The sequence below is a fragment of the Hyla sarda genome, chromosome 5, assembly GCF_029499605.1.
Source record: "Hyla sarda isolate aHylSar1 chromosome 5, aHylSar1.hap1, whole genome shotgun sequence".
Lineage (NCBI taxonomy): Eukaryota > Metazoa > Chordata > Amphibia > Anura > Hylidae > Hyla > Hyla sarda.
Genome location: NC_079193.1, coordinates 59072914 through 59089718, shown reverse-complemented (window position 1 = coordinate 59089718; position 16805 = coordinate 59072914). Strand labels below are relative to the sequence as shown.

General features: G+C 43.2%; 1 protein-coding gene across 3 annotated transcripts in view; it reads left to right on the top strand.

The window, feature by feature from the left end:
- UBE3C (ubiquitin protein ligase E3C) overlaps window positions 1-16805 on the top strand; it is a 124700-nt gene that overhangs the window by 13408 nt on the left and 94487 nt on the right. For all 3 annotated transcript variants that reach the window (XM_056519563.1, XM_056519564.1, XM_056519565.1), the window contains exons 5-9: window positions 1166-1306; window positions 4040-4155; window positions 5897-6054; window positions 10664-10817; window positions 15745-15965. In XM_056519563.1, coding sequence (XP_056375538.1) covers window positions 1166-1306; window positions 4040-4155; window positions 5897-6054; window positions 10664-10817; window positions 15745-15965 — 790 coding nt within the window. The remainder of the gene's footprint in view (window positions 1-1165; window positions 1307-4039; window positions 4156-5896; window positions 6055-10663; window positions 10818-15744; window positions 15966-16805) is intronic.

Genomic DNA, 16805 nt, shown 5'->3' with positions numbered 1-16805 from the left:
TGCATAGTCGTGATATGTTATTTCCTTGTATTGCAATTCAGTGATGTTAGTCAACTTTGTTTTATCACAGCATGAAGTTTGTGTGTTTGCTTCTGCTTTGATTTGACTTCATTTTAAGATGTTGCCTAACCATGTGACCACATGCACACTTAGGGTGCGTTCACACTACGGAATTCTCGTGGAATTCCACGAGCGGAACTCTGTGAGCGGAATTCCGCAGTGCGAACATAACATTAGTGTGAATGGGTCTCCGCAAGACCCGTTCACACTGCGGAATTTCCAATTGTTCCGCGCAAAGAAAGAACCTGTTCATTCTTTCCGCGGATTCCGTGAGCACTGCATAGCCGTCAATGGTGACAGCTCTGTGCCCCGCGGCCCTAGCGCCGAAGCATAAACGGCGGCGGCCGCCAGGCGGAATCTCCGCCCCCGGAATTCAGCGAGTGGAGATTCCGTAGTGTGAACGCACACTTAGAGAATTTGCTCTAAAAAAAAAAAAAAAAAAATTACAAAACTTGTTGTTTTTTAAAATGGACATAATTAGAATTGACACTGTGGTAGAAAGGAATGTACATAGCAAAAGCCAAAATGGTGCTGGTTCATGCCATCACCCTTCCCAGAGGGTCCAGAGCTTATAGCCCTCACTTCATTCCCATTTATTGGAGTAGTAAAAGGTTTATACAGGTTTATGAGTAAAGGTTTTCGGCTGTCTCCCACCCACCACACCTGTGGTATCTGTATTGTGGGGAAACTAGTGTAATTTTACTCAGCTCTCAGAAAAATGTAGCCAGTATCTCTTAGCCAGTGTTTCCCAACCAGGGTGCCTCCAGGTGTTGCAAAACTACAACTCCCAGCATGTCCGGACAGCCGAAGGCTGTCCGGGCATTCTGGGGGTTGTAGTTTTGCAACATCTGGAGGCACCCTGGTTAGGAAACAGTGCTCTAAGCTGTACCTCATACCTCGTATTTCACAAGCCTTGTTTCTGATACAATACAATAGTCCTATTTGTTCAAATCAGTTCTTCACATATGTGTTTCTTCATCTAACTGATGCCACATTATAGGGGACACTTCTATATGGTTTCAGAAGCTTCTTCATGTAACGTCTACCCTTCACCCAGTCTGATAGAATTGATGCTGATATCTTAATAATTCTTTCTTATTCGCAGTATGCCATCCAAAGAAGTGAGTTCGATTTCTATGCTAACTCAGCTACTTCCAGTGTACCTTCAGCAGATGGAAGAAACCTTACGCTTCTTGTGCGGAAACTGCTTTTTTTTTACAGACAGACGGAAGATTCAAAGCGTTTGGTAAGGTCCATTGTAAAACTCTAAATCCTCAGACACGTAAGAATAATCTTTGTTGGCAGCACGTCTGCCCACCGTATAATGTCTGTAAAGCATTATAGTAATAAGGGAAACAGATAATGTTTTAGAGACAATACTTTGATTGCAGAACTCTGAATCAAGTGAAAAATAAATTGTAAATCTTTATTCTCCAATGTGACAGTACCCAAGGAAGCCGTTGTCGAGCTTTATAGATTTAAAGGGAACCAATCATCAGATTTTACCCTATATAACGCTTGGCAAAGCGTTATATAGGGTAAAATCTTAATTTTCACCATTCCCAGGGGACGCTCCTGCCCCCAGGGATGGTGAAGATATGAAGTTATAAACTAGTCACCGCCGCCGCCGTAAGTAGTCACCTGGGCGGGGAGCTCTTCTCACCTACTCCCGTTCTTCGGCCGGCAGCGACGCCCCCTCCGCTTGATTGATGGGCCGCGTCATCGTTCCGCTCACTGAACAGACGAAGCAGAGCGATGACGCGGCCCATCAATCAAGCGGAGGGGGTGTCGCTGCCGGCCGAAGAACGGGAGTAGGTGAGAAGAGCTCCCCGCCCAGGTGACTACTTACGGCGGCGGCGGTGACTAGTTTATAACTTCATATCTTCACCATCCCTGGGGGCAGGAGCATCCCCCGGGAATGGTGAAAATAAAGATTTTACCCTATATAACGCTTTGCCAAGCGTTATATAGGGTAAAATCTGATGATTGGTTCCCTTTAAAGGGGTACTCCACTGGCCAGCGTTCAGAAGTAAATGTCTGAACGCTGTTTTAGCGCTGCATAGGTTGGCCATGCCCCTCTTGACATTGACATTGATTGAGGGGGCATGGCCGTGATGTCACGAGGGGCATGGCCGACCCCTACAGCACGAAAACAGCGTTCAGACATTTACTTCCGAACGCTGGCCAGTGGAGTACTCCTTTAAGGCCCTTTTACACAGTTCGATTATTGGGCAGATGAGCATTCCTAGGAACACTTGTTCCCAAAAATCATCCTGTGTAAAAGGGACAGTGCTCACCCGTTGAAAGAGCAAAGGCTTGTTTGTCTGCTGATTGAATGTGTTGTGCAGCTATTTAAATAATCGTTGACGATCGCACGTCAGGATGTGTGACTGAAAATGATTTATTTAATGGGCCGCACAAACATTTGAGTCTTGTAAAGACCCTGTAAATGAGCTCAGATCTTACTGATCAACACTTGTTTCCTGCCTTTCCGTAGCTCCATGTAAAAGGGTCCTTAGATTTAAAGGGAGTCAGTCAGGAGTCTGTCAGTAGACTTATGCTGGCTGAACCAGAGGCAGCATGAAATCCCAACAGGCTTTCTTAATTCCAACAACTATATTTTATTCTGTCACACTGCAGACTTTTTAAAGAAATCATAGTTTAAAACCAAGCTTTGGCACCTGTTGAAGAATCAGGGAGGTGGTCTCACAGGCTTACCCCACCTGGCTGGCCTACTTTTGTATACAGCTAGACTTACCAAACAGTCTGAGCTGGAAGGGGAGAAGCCATAAAGAATACCTCCCAGACACTTTTTTTTGGTTCTATAATACAATCAAACTTAGTTGTTAGTAACAGGGGGTCTGTTAGGATATCATGGTGCCTGTTGATCAGGTAGCATAAATCTCCTGACAGACTCCCTTTAAAGTGAATACATGAACTTTAAAGCCGTGATACTTTGTTTCCAGCACTATATTTTACTTTGATGGTAGATAACTAGGACCCTTGGGCCTCCCATAAACATTAGATAGAAAGATATAAAAGGTAGACCCATTTGTCATAATCTCAATCACTAACTTTATGTAAACATTTCAACTAACTTTGTATTTTGACTAAGTTCCTTGTATTTTGACTAAGTTCTGGCTGCAACCTCTGTCCAGCGGCACTAGACAGGCTCCATTATAAGTCTATAAGGTCTGTCTTGTGCAGCTAGAAGCTGGAGAGCTGACATAAGCTTCTCCCGGTGATATCTGGAGATCAGTCGGGGTCTGAACACTTCAGATATACCTGTCTTACATGGCATAAGGGACACTTAAATGGGCACTGTCAGATACTATAACTTTTGATATGTTATAAAGCATGCAAAAACAATATATTTTGCAATTGTTTTTATAACATTTTATTTTCAGTATTTCATACTGAAAATGCCAGTCAAAAAACTGGCCTCTAGGAGTCCAACTGCCTGCTGGGACACATACCAGTTCTGCAGTGTCCAGTGGTCATCGACACGTCATGGACACCATGAGCGATTGACAGGGCTGCAGGCAGGTCCAGAGCTGCTCTGCTTGCTCCCGGCCCTCTGTGAGTCAGAGCAGAGTGAGGGAGGGGGAGGAGTCAACACAGTAAGGAGAAGAGAGGGACACGCCCCATGCCTCTTCATGGACAGTAAAAAAAAAAAGGTAATTCTGAGAGAAATATAGGTCGTAGACACACAATGTTTAGATGAACATGATCAGGACGAGGTACGGAGCAACATATAACAGTTTTTTTTTTTGGGGGGGGGGGGATCTTCGGGGGGGGGATCTGACAGGTATGCTTTAAATGTAGTTTTTATCAGTTTGCAATTTTAAATAGATTTGTTTGTAAACTTTTATCAACACAAATATTTTAGATTTACAGGTTTTTTTCTACAGAAATTATCTTATTTTATAATTGATAATTATTATTTGTAAAGTTAATTTTCTTTTCTTATTCCCTGTAGATATGGATATGTCAGAACTTAATAAAACATAATTCCCAGTTTGTCAAACAACTCACCGGCCCAGACAGACTTACATGTCTGTACCAAATCAAAAGGCTCTTGGGGTTATGTTGTAGGTAAGTAAATCACAAATTGATAAATAGTTTCAGCAATACTTACAGTGTTCTGGTCTACTATATCAGTTAATTGCAACAGACAGCCAGTTTTTACTGCATTTTAACCCCTTAAGGACGCAGTCCATTTTGGCCTTAAGGACACAGGAAATTTTATTTATGCTTTTTGTTTTTTCCTCCTCACATTCTAAAAATCATAACTCTTTTTATATTTCCATCCACAGACCCATATAAGGGCTTATTTTTTGCGTGACCAATTGTACTTTGTAATGACACATTTTATTTTACCATAAAATGTACGGCAAAACCCCAAAAATGTAACAAATTTTGGAAGGTTTTGTTTTCACACTGTACACTTTACGGTAAAAATGACATGTTTTCTTATATGACTAAAGTGATACTTTATTATTGTACGGCTTTTTAAAAAAAAAAAAAAACTCCACTTTTTTTTTTTTTTTTTTTTTACAAAATAAGTATGTTTAAAATTGCCCTATTTTGACCACCTATAACTAATTTTTCATATACGGGGACCTTTGAGGGACTATTTTTGCAATCTTTAGATTGCAGATACTGATCAGTGATATGCATACACATAGCACCAATCAGTGTTATCGGCAATTTACTTCTCTGGTCTACTGGAAAGCAGACCAGAGTACAAAACGCTGTTAAGACGGATGGAGGGGATCTCTGTCCGCCATCTTGGGTGATCGGATCCCCGTGGCAGTGCCGCGGGCCATCCCACCATCCATTCACAGTGTCGCACTGCCACAGGTGCCGTGATCAGTATCGATCACGGCAACTGAGGGGTTAATCACGGACATCAGCGTGATTGTGGATATCCACCATTACTGGTGGGTCCCTGGCTGCTGTGCATGATGAAAGCGCCGTTTCAGTGCTCACGTTGTGTATAGGACATAAATGTACGTCCTGGTGTGTTAAAGGAGTACTCCGGTGCATTTTTTTAACCCTATATGCCCGGGCTGCCAAGCGAAACAAAACAAACTTTAACTCGCCTTCCTACGTTCCCCCATTGCGCTGAGATCTATGTCCTGTTCTCTGCTCCCCGACTTCTTCCGCTTCCTGTAAGTCGAAGAGTCGCGTGACGCTCAACGTATCACCAGCCGCAGCAGTCTCCCCCTGCGGCCTGTGATACGCTGAGCATCACATGACTCTTCGACTTGCAGGAAGCGGAAGAAGTGGGGGACAGGAGAACGAGACATCGATATCAGCTCAACGGGGGAATGTAGGAAGGTGAGTTAAAGTTTGTTTTGTTTCGCTTGGCAGCCCGGGCATATAGGGTTTAAAAAAAATAAATAAAAAAAAAACGGAGTACTTCCTTAAGTACTAGGACACCAGGACTTTTACGTCCTATGTCGTTAAAGGGTTAATGGGTGTCTGTAGCAGGGGCAGTGCAAGTAACAAACCATCTTGTCTGTAGGTAAACTAATGTCCTTCCCTTTTTCCTGCATGTGTCATCAGCAGAATAAAGACAACAGCTCTGAATCTCCCAGCAGGACTTTTCATGGTATAGCTCCTGCTGGTAATTGGGGTGGCACAGTCTGTAATACCTTTATGCATAGATAGCTCTATCTCCTTTTGTAAGTGCAGTGTATTGTTGCTCATTCTTAGGTCTTCTTCATCTCTTTTCACTTGCTAAATGATTAATTTGCTATATCTTGTAAAACCATGTCTAACGTCCTATTCATGTCCTTTTAATTCACTTTAATTTTCTGTACTTTCTTAGGCTATTACAGCATTGCCATGATGACAACCTCAATGTTGCACTGCCCATGAGAATGGTTGAAGTTTTTTCATCAGAAAACACTTATTTTCCTGTCCTACAAGATGCCATGACCGTGGCCTCATTAGTGGAACAAATTTTGCACTACATGATTCAGAAAGGTTGGTAAACACAGAATTGGTTTCTGTTTCCTTGTTTAATACACAGCTGGGCAAGCTCACACTTGTAATCTGCCATCACGCCCCCTCCCATAGACTTGCATTGAGGGGGCGTGGCTGTGACATCACGAGCGGGGCGTAATCGTGACATCACGAGCCTCTGGTGCTGCACCCGATGCTCTAAACGAATGGCGGGTACAGCAGGGAGATCGTGGGGATTCCAAGTGGCGGACCGCAGCGATTAGGCATCTTATCCCCTATCCTTTGGAGTACCCCTTTAACCCCTTAAGGACTCAGGGCGTACACCCGGAGTCCGCTCCCTTTCTATAATGCACGGACACGGCGTGGCCCCACGTCATAGCAGGTCGGGCCAGGTCTCTTAACAACAGCCGGGACCTGTGGCTAATAGCGCGCGGCATTGATCATGGTGCCGTGCGCTATTAACCCTTTAGACGCAGTGTTCAAGTTGATCGCCGCGTCTAAAGTGAAAGTAAAGTACTGCCGGTTAGCTCAGTGGGCTGTTTGGGACCGCCGCGGCGAAATCACGGCATCCCGAACAGCTTGCAGACACAGGGAGGGTCCTTACCTGCCTCCTGCGCCACCAATCGCCGAATCACTCGGAACGACTGACCAATCACTGTCCTGCTGGGTGGTGACCGGGGCGGTGATTGGGGTCGGCCGGGGTCTTTTACCTCTCCCTGGTCTGGCAGGGGTCCCCTCAGGAGCGGCGGAGGTTGTCCCGGTGGCAGGAGAGTTGGCAGCAGCAGCGGCGGTCCCGGCGGCAGGATATAGCAGGAGGGGAGGCCTGTTCACCTCCTGCTGTTGCTTTGCAACAACTCTCAGCATGCACAGCCTAAGGGCATGCTGGGAGTTGTAGTTTTGCAACAGCTGGAGTTCCAACTACAACTCTCAGCATACCCTTTGGTAGTCTGTGCATGTTAGGGGTTGTAAAAGCTGGAGGCACATTTTTTCTATTAAAAAGTGTGCATCCAGCTGTTGCATAACTACAACTCCCAGCATGCATAGACTACCAAAGGTCATGCTGGGAGTTGTAGCAGTGTGCCTCCAGCTGTTGCAAAACTACAACTCTCAGCATGCCCTTCAACTGTCAATGCATGCTGAGTGTTGCAGTTTTGCAAAAGCTGGAGACACATTGGTTGTAAAACAGAGTTTGTGTCCTTTCGCAACCAGTGTGCCTCCAACTGTTGCAAAAATACAACTCGCAGAATGCACTGAGAGACTGTACATGCTGGGAGTCCTGGTTTTGCAACAGCTGGAGGCACACTGGTTGCGAAACACTGAGTTAAGTAACAAACTCTGTGTTGTGCAACCAATGTGCCTCCAGCTGTTGCAAAACTACAACTCCCAGCATGTATGGTCTGTCGGTGCATGCTGAGAGTTGTAGTTTTGCAACAGCTGGAGGTTTGCCCCCCCCCCCCCTATGTGAATGTACAGGGTACATTCACACGGGCGGGTTTACATCGTGTTTTCTGCTGCAAGTTTGAGATGTGGCAAATTTTCCGCCACAGTTCAAACTCCCAGCCAGAAACTTACTGTAAACCCAACCGTGTGAATGTACCCTAAAAACACTACACTACACAAAATAAAAAGTAAAACACTACATACCCCTAATCAGTCCACCCCCCCCCCAATAAAAAATTAAACGTCTTGTACAGCAAAGTTTCCAAAACGGAGCCTCCAGCTGTTTGATAAAAAACAACAACTCCCAGTATTGCCGGACAGCCACTGACTGTCAAGGCATGCTGGGTGTTTTGCAAAAGCTGGAGACACCCTGTTTGGGAAACACTGCCGTAGGGTATTTTGGTGGCGGATGCAAATCCCCAAAATAGGCCTCAAATGCGCATGGCGCTCTCTCGCTTTGGAGCCCTGCCGTATTTCAAGGAAATTGTTTAGGGTCAGATATGGGGTATTTCCGTACTCGGGAGAAATTGCATTACAAATTTTAGGGGGCTTTTTTGCCTTTTACCCCTTATGAAAAGGTAAAGTTGGGGTCTACACCAGCATGTTAGTGTAAAAAGAATAAAACATTTTACACTAACATGCTGGTGTTGCCCCATATTTTCATTTTCATAAGCGGTAAAAGGAAAAAAAGACCCCCAAAATTTGTAACCCAATTTCTCCTGTATACGGAAATACCCCATATGTGGGCGTAAAATGCTCTGTGGGCACACAACAAGGCTCAGGAGTGAGAGCACACCATGTATATTTGAGGTCTAAATAGGTGATTTGAACAAGGGTGGCTGATTTTACAGCCGTTCTGACATAAACGCAAAACAATAAATACCCACATGTGACCCCATTTTGGAAACTATACCCCTCACGGAACGTAACAAGGGGTATATTGAGCCTTAACACCCCGCAGGTGTTTGACAAATTTTCTTTAAAGTTGGATGTGAAAATGAAAAAAAAAAATTTTTTTCACTAAAATGCTGGTGTTACCCTAAATTTTTCATTTTCACAAGGGAGAATAGGCAAAAAAAAATAATTTGTAGCCCCATTTCTTCTGAGTACGGACATACCCCATATGTGGATGTAAAGTGCTCTGCGGGCGAACTACAATGCTCAGAAGATAAGGAGCGCCATTGGGATTTTGGAGAGAGAATGTGTCCGAAATTGAAGGCCATGTGTGTTTACAAAGCCCCCATAGTGCCAGAACAGTGGACCCCGCCACATTTGACCCCATTTTGGAAACTACACCCCTCACAGAATTTAATAAGGGGTACAGTGAGCATTTACACCCTAAAGGTGTCTGACAGATTTTTGGAACAGTGGTCTGTGAAAATGAAAAATTTAATTTTTCATTTGCACAGCCCACTGTTTCAAAGATCTGTCACATAAGTTACGCTGCCCTTGCTGAGTAATCTGTCACCTATTAGAATACATACAGTTTTTGTCACATGATGAAGTAGGCAGTACATACACAGCAGGATAAGGAATTACTGATATTCATAAGTGTAGACTAACCCCACCATCAGTCCACTGGTGCAACCCACCTGCTAATGATTGACAGGTTTTTCCCTATTACTGTGCTTAGTGAGAAACCTGTCAATCATAAGAGGGTAGATGGGGCCAGTCCTTGTGGGCGTGGCTAGTCCCTGCCCATGATTACTTGTGACTCCTTATGCTGCAGCACTGGGCACGTGATGCCTACTTCATTATGTGAGTTCTCAAAAAAGATTGTATGTATTTTAATAGGCATCAAGAATGGTGGAAACTATATTGTGCTGTCATCAGCAAGGGCAGCATTACTTATGTGACAGGTTCCCTTTAAAGGGGTTATCCAGGATTAGAAAACCAGCACCACACTTGTCCTCAGTTTCTGTGTGGTATTGCAACTCAGTTCTATGGAAGTGAATGGAGCCAAGTTATAATACCACACACATCCTGAGGACAGGTGTGGTGCTGTTTTTAGAACAAATAAGATCTGTTTTTCTCTTCCTGAATAACCCCTTTAAAGGACTTCCAGTCCTCTGTAATACATTCTCTTTCTCACCACTAGAAGTGACAGATTATTTCTAGGCTATGCCATTAATTACTGATCTGTAGGGTTTAACAGCCAGGACAGTAGGACACCTACAAATCTTTTATGGTGCGTTCACACGTAGAGTATTCTGCACAGATTTGATGCGCAAGATTTTCTGCTGCAGATTTCAATGTAAACTGAATGACGGAACACAGCTTGAAATCCTGCGCATCAAATCTGTGCAGAATCCTGTACATGTGAATAGACCCTTAGGGGGAGATTTATCAAACCTGTCCAGAGGAAAAGTTGGCCATAGCAACCAATCAGATCTTTAATTTTTCAGAGGCCTTTTAAAAAAAAAAAAAAATGAAACAAGTGATCTGATTGGTTGCTATGGGCATTTGGTCAACTTTTCCTCTGGACAGATTTTGATAAATCTCTTCTTAGTGTTTTCCTGCACAGTAAGGCTGGGTTCACATGTAGTATTTGTGTGAATGCAAAGATTTGCATTGGCTAAAGAATGATGCCAGCAAGGGGCTGTACAAATCATCCAGAGCTTCAGTGCAGCTCTTGCAACACAGCTTCATTGACATGAATCTCTCTCTGTGGATCAGTGGGGCTACAAAAGTCGGAAAATATGCTTTTTTTGGCATATGCTTAAAATCTACTTGAACAGTGCAAACAAAGACTAGTAGGTATCACTAGATCAAAAGGGGATTTATTGTCCATAGCATATAACCATTATCCTTTTATTTCATCCACTTCTGTTTTATGAAACATATAAAGGGATTATCCAAGCTTTAAATAGCCCATCAATATTAGATCACCAGGGTCCATTTTTAAAGCCCAAATAAGCTATTTAAAGTGGTATTCTGGCCTTAGTCATCTTATCCCCTATCCAAAGGATCGCAGGGGTCCCGCCGCTGCGACCCCTGCAATCTCCATACTGCCCCCAGCATGAATGAAGGGGGCGTGGTGTGATGTCGCGATCATCATGTAATCTCATCACAAATGAAAGTTACTTTACAACGTATATTAATATAACTTTAATTTCATTGTGGTCTTGTGTAATCTATTGGGGCTTTATTTGCAATTGTGAAAGTTGTTAATGGAAACTTTATTTTTCAGGTTACTACAGGTCACTTTTCTTGTTGATTAACAACAAACTTCCATCCAGCATTGATTATTCTGATGTCTCCAGAGTTCCTATTGCAAAGATTTTATTAGAGAATGTTATGAAACCATTGCACTTTACATACAAGTCCTGCTCTGATGGTGCAAGGTAAGGAGTTATTGAGACCCACATTTAATGTTTTTATGTATCATTTGTTGTCCTCTACATGGATAGTATTAACATGAGAAGTTATTGTTATACTGTTGCGCCTAAGTTGTAAATACGATAAGAAGGGTGGTCGCTTGGTGTAGGCTTTTTCTTTTTCTTGTTTTTTTTCTTTTACGTGTATTTATCAATGTATGTTGCATAATTTTATTTTGAAGATGAAAACACATTAGGTTCAGAGGTACAGTACTTAATGGTGCATTGCTGTATTTATGATTGGCTACAGTAATACAATACAATACTTTTTTTTAGGAGCAAGTCCACTTAATTGCATGAAGCAGGAAAAATGCATGCTCCCATACAGCGTTCAGACATTACAGCCATGAAAAGCAGTCATGTTCAGGATCTCTGAATATAGGGGGAAATAGTGTCAGGAGCAGGGATGCCACAGATGTGCAGTTTTTGTGTAATATCTGACAGGTGGGAATTGGGGCTTAAAGGGGTTTTCTGAGCATTTTGCATTGATGGCCTATCCTTGGATAGACCATAAATGTCTCTGCACTGCGTTGCAATAACCTGTATATGACAAACAGTTGATCGACGGGGATGCCAGATGTCGGCACCCTGCCGATAAGACATTAATAGCCTATCCACTGGATAGGCCGTTCATGTAAACTGTCATGAAAACCCTTTTAAATGGGCACTGTCATTTGCAAAAACTTTTTAGATAATGTAGATTAATTTGCTGTGCTAGCAGGGCTCTGTACACTGAGGACAAGCAGGGCTCTGTGCACTGAGGACAAGCAGGGCTCTGTGCACTGAGGACAAGCAGGGCTCTGTGCACTGAGGACAAGCAGGGCTCTGTGCACTGAGGACAAGCAGGGCTCTGTGCACTGAGGACAAGCAGGGCTCTGTGCACTGAGGACAAGCAGGGCTCTGTGCACTGAGGACAAGCAGGGCTCTGTGCACTGAGGACAAGCAGGGCTCTGTGCACTGAGGACAAGCAGGGCTCTGTGCACTGAGGACAAGCAGGGCTCTGTGCACTGAGGACAAGCAGGGCTCTGTGCACTGAGGACAAGCAGGGCTCTGTGCACTGAGGACAAGCAGGGCTCTGTGCACTGATGGTCTGTGACATGCTCCCAGCTCACATAGCAGGCTTATTTACAAGCCAGGAGCCTGCACAAAGTCCTGCTTGTCCTGCCCACACTTCCTGTATTTTGTCTCTGCACAGATACACACAGGCAATAGCTGCAGGGACAAAACAACTTTTTTTTTCCCCCCAAAAAATGTAAATTTTTTAACCTATATATATTAAAAATATACATGTATAGTTATTATCTACCTCATGGAAAAAAGGTTTTTACAAATGACAGGTATGCTTCAAGTTGGCCATACACATTAAATAACTTGACTGACATGCTTGATTGGTTGACAGCTATCTTTTCCGATCCCTCCATATACATGAACCCTCTGCTGAGTCAGTCGTTTGTGTTCTCAATGGAGTGAGGAAGGGGTAAGCCGCTCCTAGACTCCTTGCTTATTTCCCTAAAAAACTGATCCTTAACATTCTCTGTCAAGACACTACCATATACACACATTACATGGTCAGCAGGTCTCCTAAAATGTAGTGGGTTCAGTTGGCACTAGGGCTGCACGATATATCGCATTCGCAATCGAATCTCGATTTTTACGAAATACCATATAACGATATCCCAGCCGTGCCACGCGGAAGCAGACATGCAGGTTAGACGCCGGAGCAGAGCCAGTCCCCGGGCTCCGGCAGCTGCAGACTCAGCGGCGTGGCCCGGCCCCTCCAGCCTGCGTCTTACTGTCTCTCCAACCAGCAGTGCTCAGCGCTGGCAGTAGGTGCCTTAACCCCACCACGACTGGCCACTGTTTATATACAGCACAGTCGTGGAGCGGGGGTCTATAAAGCGAGCTCAGGAACTGAGCTCTCTTTATATTGGGTAATGCCGGACATCACTGCTCCAGAACTCCCAGCATGTCCGTACAGCTTTTGGCTGTCTGTACATGCTGGGATTGTAGTTTTGCAACATGCTCCATGGGGATTAAAAAAATTGTAAAAAAATTAAGAGGCAATAAATATGAATAAGCCCCCTACACTAAATAAAAGTTTAAATCCTCCCATTTTCAAATAAAATAAACAAAAATAAACCTAAACATACGTGTTTTCGCCACGTGCATAAATGTCCGAACTACTAAAATATAATGTTAATTAAACCCCGCGGTCAATGGCGTAAATGTAAGAATTGCTGATTTTTGGTCTCATCGTATAGCAGGGAAAATAAAAAGTGATCAAAAAGTTGCATGAAAACAGAAATGGTGCCAATCAAAAATACAGATGAGGGCGCAAAAAAATAAGCCCCATTACAGCCCCGTATATGGAAAAATAAGAACGTTTTAGGGGTCAGAAGGGGACATTTTAAAGGAGTATTCCAGTGCAGTAAAACTTTCCCACATTCAAAGGATAGGGGATACGTTTTAGATCGCGGGGAATCCGACTGCCGAGACCCCCCCGCAATCCCTTGCATGGCAGCCTGGCAGTCCCCAGGAAGGGGGGCTATAACCCCACATGAAGCGGCGGCCAACACACCCCCCTCCATGTATCTCAGAGCTATATGGAGGGGGTGTTACTGTTACCACTTCATGCGGGGGTCGACACACCGCTTTCCTACCGGACTGCTGATGTGCAATGCAGTAGATCGCAGGGGGTCCTAGCGGTCGGACTCCCCGCGATCTAAAACTTATTCCCTCTCCTTTGGATTGGGGATAAGTTTTAATGCACTGGAGTACTCCAATCCCCCCATTTTATGTTGGCTATATGAAATGAGGAGATTGGACATGAAATTGGGAGGAATTTCACCATTTGTTTATTATATCGAAATCGCAATATTTACCTCTATAATTGCAAGCGCACATTTTCCCCAAATCGTGCAGCCCTAGTTGGCACATGTCTAACCTATATGGGGGGGTTTCTTTAATTGTGAACAGTTCCAATACGAGAATACTTTGAGTGCATAGTCTGCACATAAGAAAGTACTTGTAAATGAAGAATTGATTTTGAGATTTAACCTTGAAGATGGTGTTTATTTCCAGAGTTCTCAGTCCGGTGATTTATCCTCCTCCTTTGCTTAAACTTATAAAGTAATTCTGGCTGCCATACTGTGTATTTGCATTTTCTTGAGTCTGAATCTTCTTTAATATAAGCTTGAAAGTTATAAATGATGAGTAATCCCCATGTTTTACGCCGCCTGAAACGCTGCACAATTTATACTGATTACTTTAGGGGAGAAGATTAAGAGACATACGTTCTGTGTATCTAAGGCAACGGCCTGGCAGCTTTTTGGCAAGGAGAATTGTATCCAAAGAATTATTATCCTTAATTTAATTAGCATTTTTGCCAGCGCCGTCCCTGCACACGGTCAACTATTTCCGAAGCTGTGAATCGGCCAGTGAATCCGTATGAGTTGGCCCAAAATGTAATGATAGCTGGGGGTCATTATGATCTACAGTCAAACTTCATGTTGCAGTCTATGGCTTATTGGTTGGCTGTAAGGTTTCGCAATCAGGGTGCCTCCAGCTGTTGCAAAACTACAATTCCCAGCATGCCCGGACAGCCTTTGGCTGTCCGGGCATGCTGGGAGTTGTAGTTTTGCAACAGCTGGAGGCACCCATGTTGGGAAACACTGCTGTAAGGACACAAGACAACATTCTGTGCCACATATATACCAACATTTTGGAGCACCATTTTGGCATAAAGTAATAATTGGTCTAAACTAAGACTAGACAGTGTAACGACACCTCAGGTTTATTAAACAGCATGAGTTACTGTAATAAGTTTGGCACATTTTTTGGCTTTCTAGTCTAAGTCTACTCTAAGAATAAGTATCCATAAATCTGCCCCTATGCACTTTATATTCATTAAAATGCATCATTGTTCAACATTTGTGCAGAAATACTGGGCTGATGTTGTAAAAACTGGTGCAAGTAAAATTGTGTGTATTGTATTAGGCTTATACATAAGCTTAAAGGGGTACTCCGGTGGAAAACAATTTTTTTTTTTTTTTATCAACTGGTTCCAGAAAGTTAAACAGATTTGTAAATTTTCTTCTATTAAAAAATCTTAATCTTTCCAGTATTTATAAGCTTCTGTATGCTCCACAGGAAGTTCTTTTCTTTTTGAATTTCTTTTCAGTCTGACCACAGGGCTCTTTGCTGACACCTCTCCAGCAAGTTCCATGTCAGGAACTGTCCAGACCGGGAGAGGTTTGCTATGGTCCAGGGAATTCCTGACATGGACAGAGGTGTCGGCAGAGAGCACTGTGGTCAAACAGAGAAGAAATTCAAGGAAAGAACTTCCTGTGGAGCATACAGCTGCTGAAGTACTAGAAGGATTAAAGGGGTATTCCAGGAAAAACCTTTCATATTTTTTTTTTCCCCAACCGGCTCCAGAAAGTTAAACAGATTTGTAAATTACTTCTATTAAAAAATCTTAATCCTTCCAATAATTATCAGCTGCTGAAGTCGAGTTGTTCTTTTCTGTCTTAAGTGCTCTCTGCTGACACCTGTCTCGGGAACTGTCCAGAGTAGAAGCAAATCCCCATAGCAAACCTCTTCTACTCTGTGCAGCTCCCGAGAAAAGCAAAGATGTCAGCAAAGAGCACTGTTGCCAGACAGAAAAGAACAACTCAACTTCAGCAGCTCGTAAGTACTGAAAGGATTAATATTTTTTAAATAGAAGTAATTTACAAATCTGTGTAACTTTTTTGCACAAGTTGATTTAAAAAAATAAATAAATAAATAAATAGTTTTCCACTGGAGTACCTCTTTAAGCCTAAAGGTTTGCTTTTCAGTAATATATGACTTGCACCCCATTTTTCTAAATTCGACCTATTATTTTTATGTCCAGGCAACAGGTTTTTTCTGCCTTTACCAGAGAGTTTCTGGCTGCACCTTACACCGATCAGATCTTCCACTTCATCATTCCAGCACTGGCGGATGCGATCACCGCTTTCCCATACGAACTCTTTCTGAATGCATTACTAGGGGAGCAGGTTCATAGCCCACTGAGATGGGACCAGACCCCTTGGCTCTTCTATTTTGTGCTTACAGTTGGGGAAACATATTTAAGTAAGTGAGCAATTAAATGTCAATTTTTCTTCATTTATGTTAAAATTCGTTTTTCAATGTTTCCAAATGTAACAATAATGCACTTGTAGATTGAATCCTCTGTTTGAATATTCTATTGGTAATTCTGTGTTAGCCAAATTCTTCAGAAGAGAATGATTACATTTTTTTTTTTTAAATCAACTGGTGCCAGAAAGTTAAAGAGATTTGTATATGACTTCTAGTAAAAAATCTTTACCCTTCCAGTACTTTTTAGCAGCTGTATGCTACAGAGGAAATTCTTTACTTTTTGAATTTTTTTTGTCTTGTCCACAGTGCTCTCTGCTGACACCTGATGCCCGTATCAGGGATTGTCCAGAGCAGGAGAAAATCCCCATTGCAAATCTGTGCTATTCTGGACAGTTCCTGACACGGACAGAGGTGTCAGCAGAGAGCACTGTGGACAAGACAAAAAAGAAATTAAAAAAGAAAAGAATTTCCTTTGTAGCATACAGCTGCTAAAAGTACTGGAAGGGTAAAGATTTTAATAGAAGTCATTTACAAATCTGGGAGGATGTGAACACATCTGAAACATTGGGGTCAGATCTGGAGACCTACAAGAAGAGCAGGTCCAAAGGCATTAAAATGGTGTCTTAACCCCTTAACGACGCCGGACGTAAATGTACGTCCTGGTGAGCTGGTACTTAACGCACCAGGACTGACATTTACGTCCTATGCATAACCGCGAGCATCGCTGATAGCAGTCAGGGGCCCGCCCGTAATGGTGGACATCAGCGATCGCACAGATGTCCGCCATTAACCCCTCAGATGCCGTGATCAATATAGATCACCGCATCTGCAGCA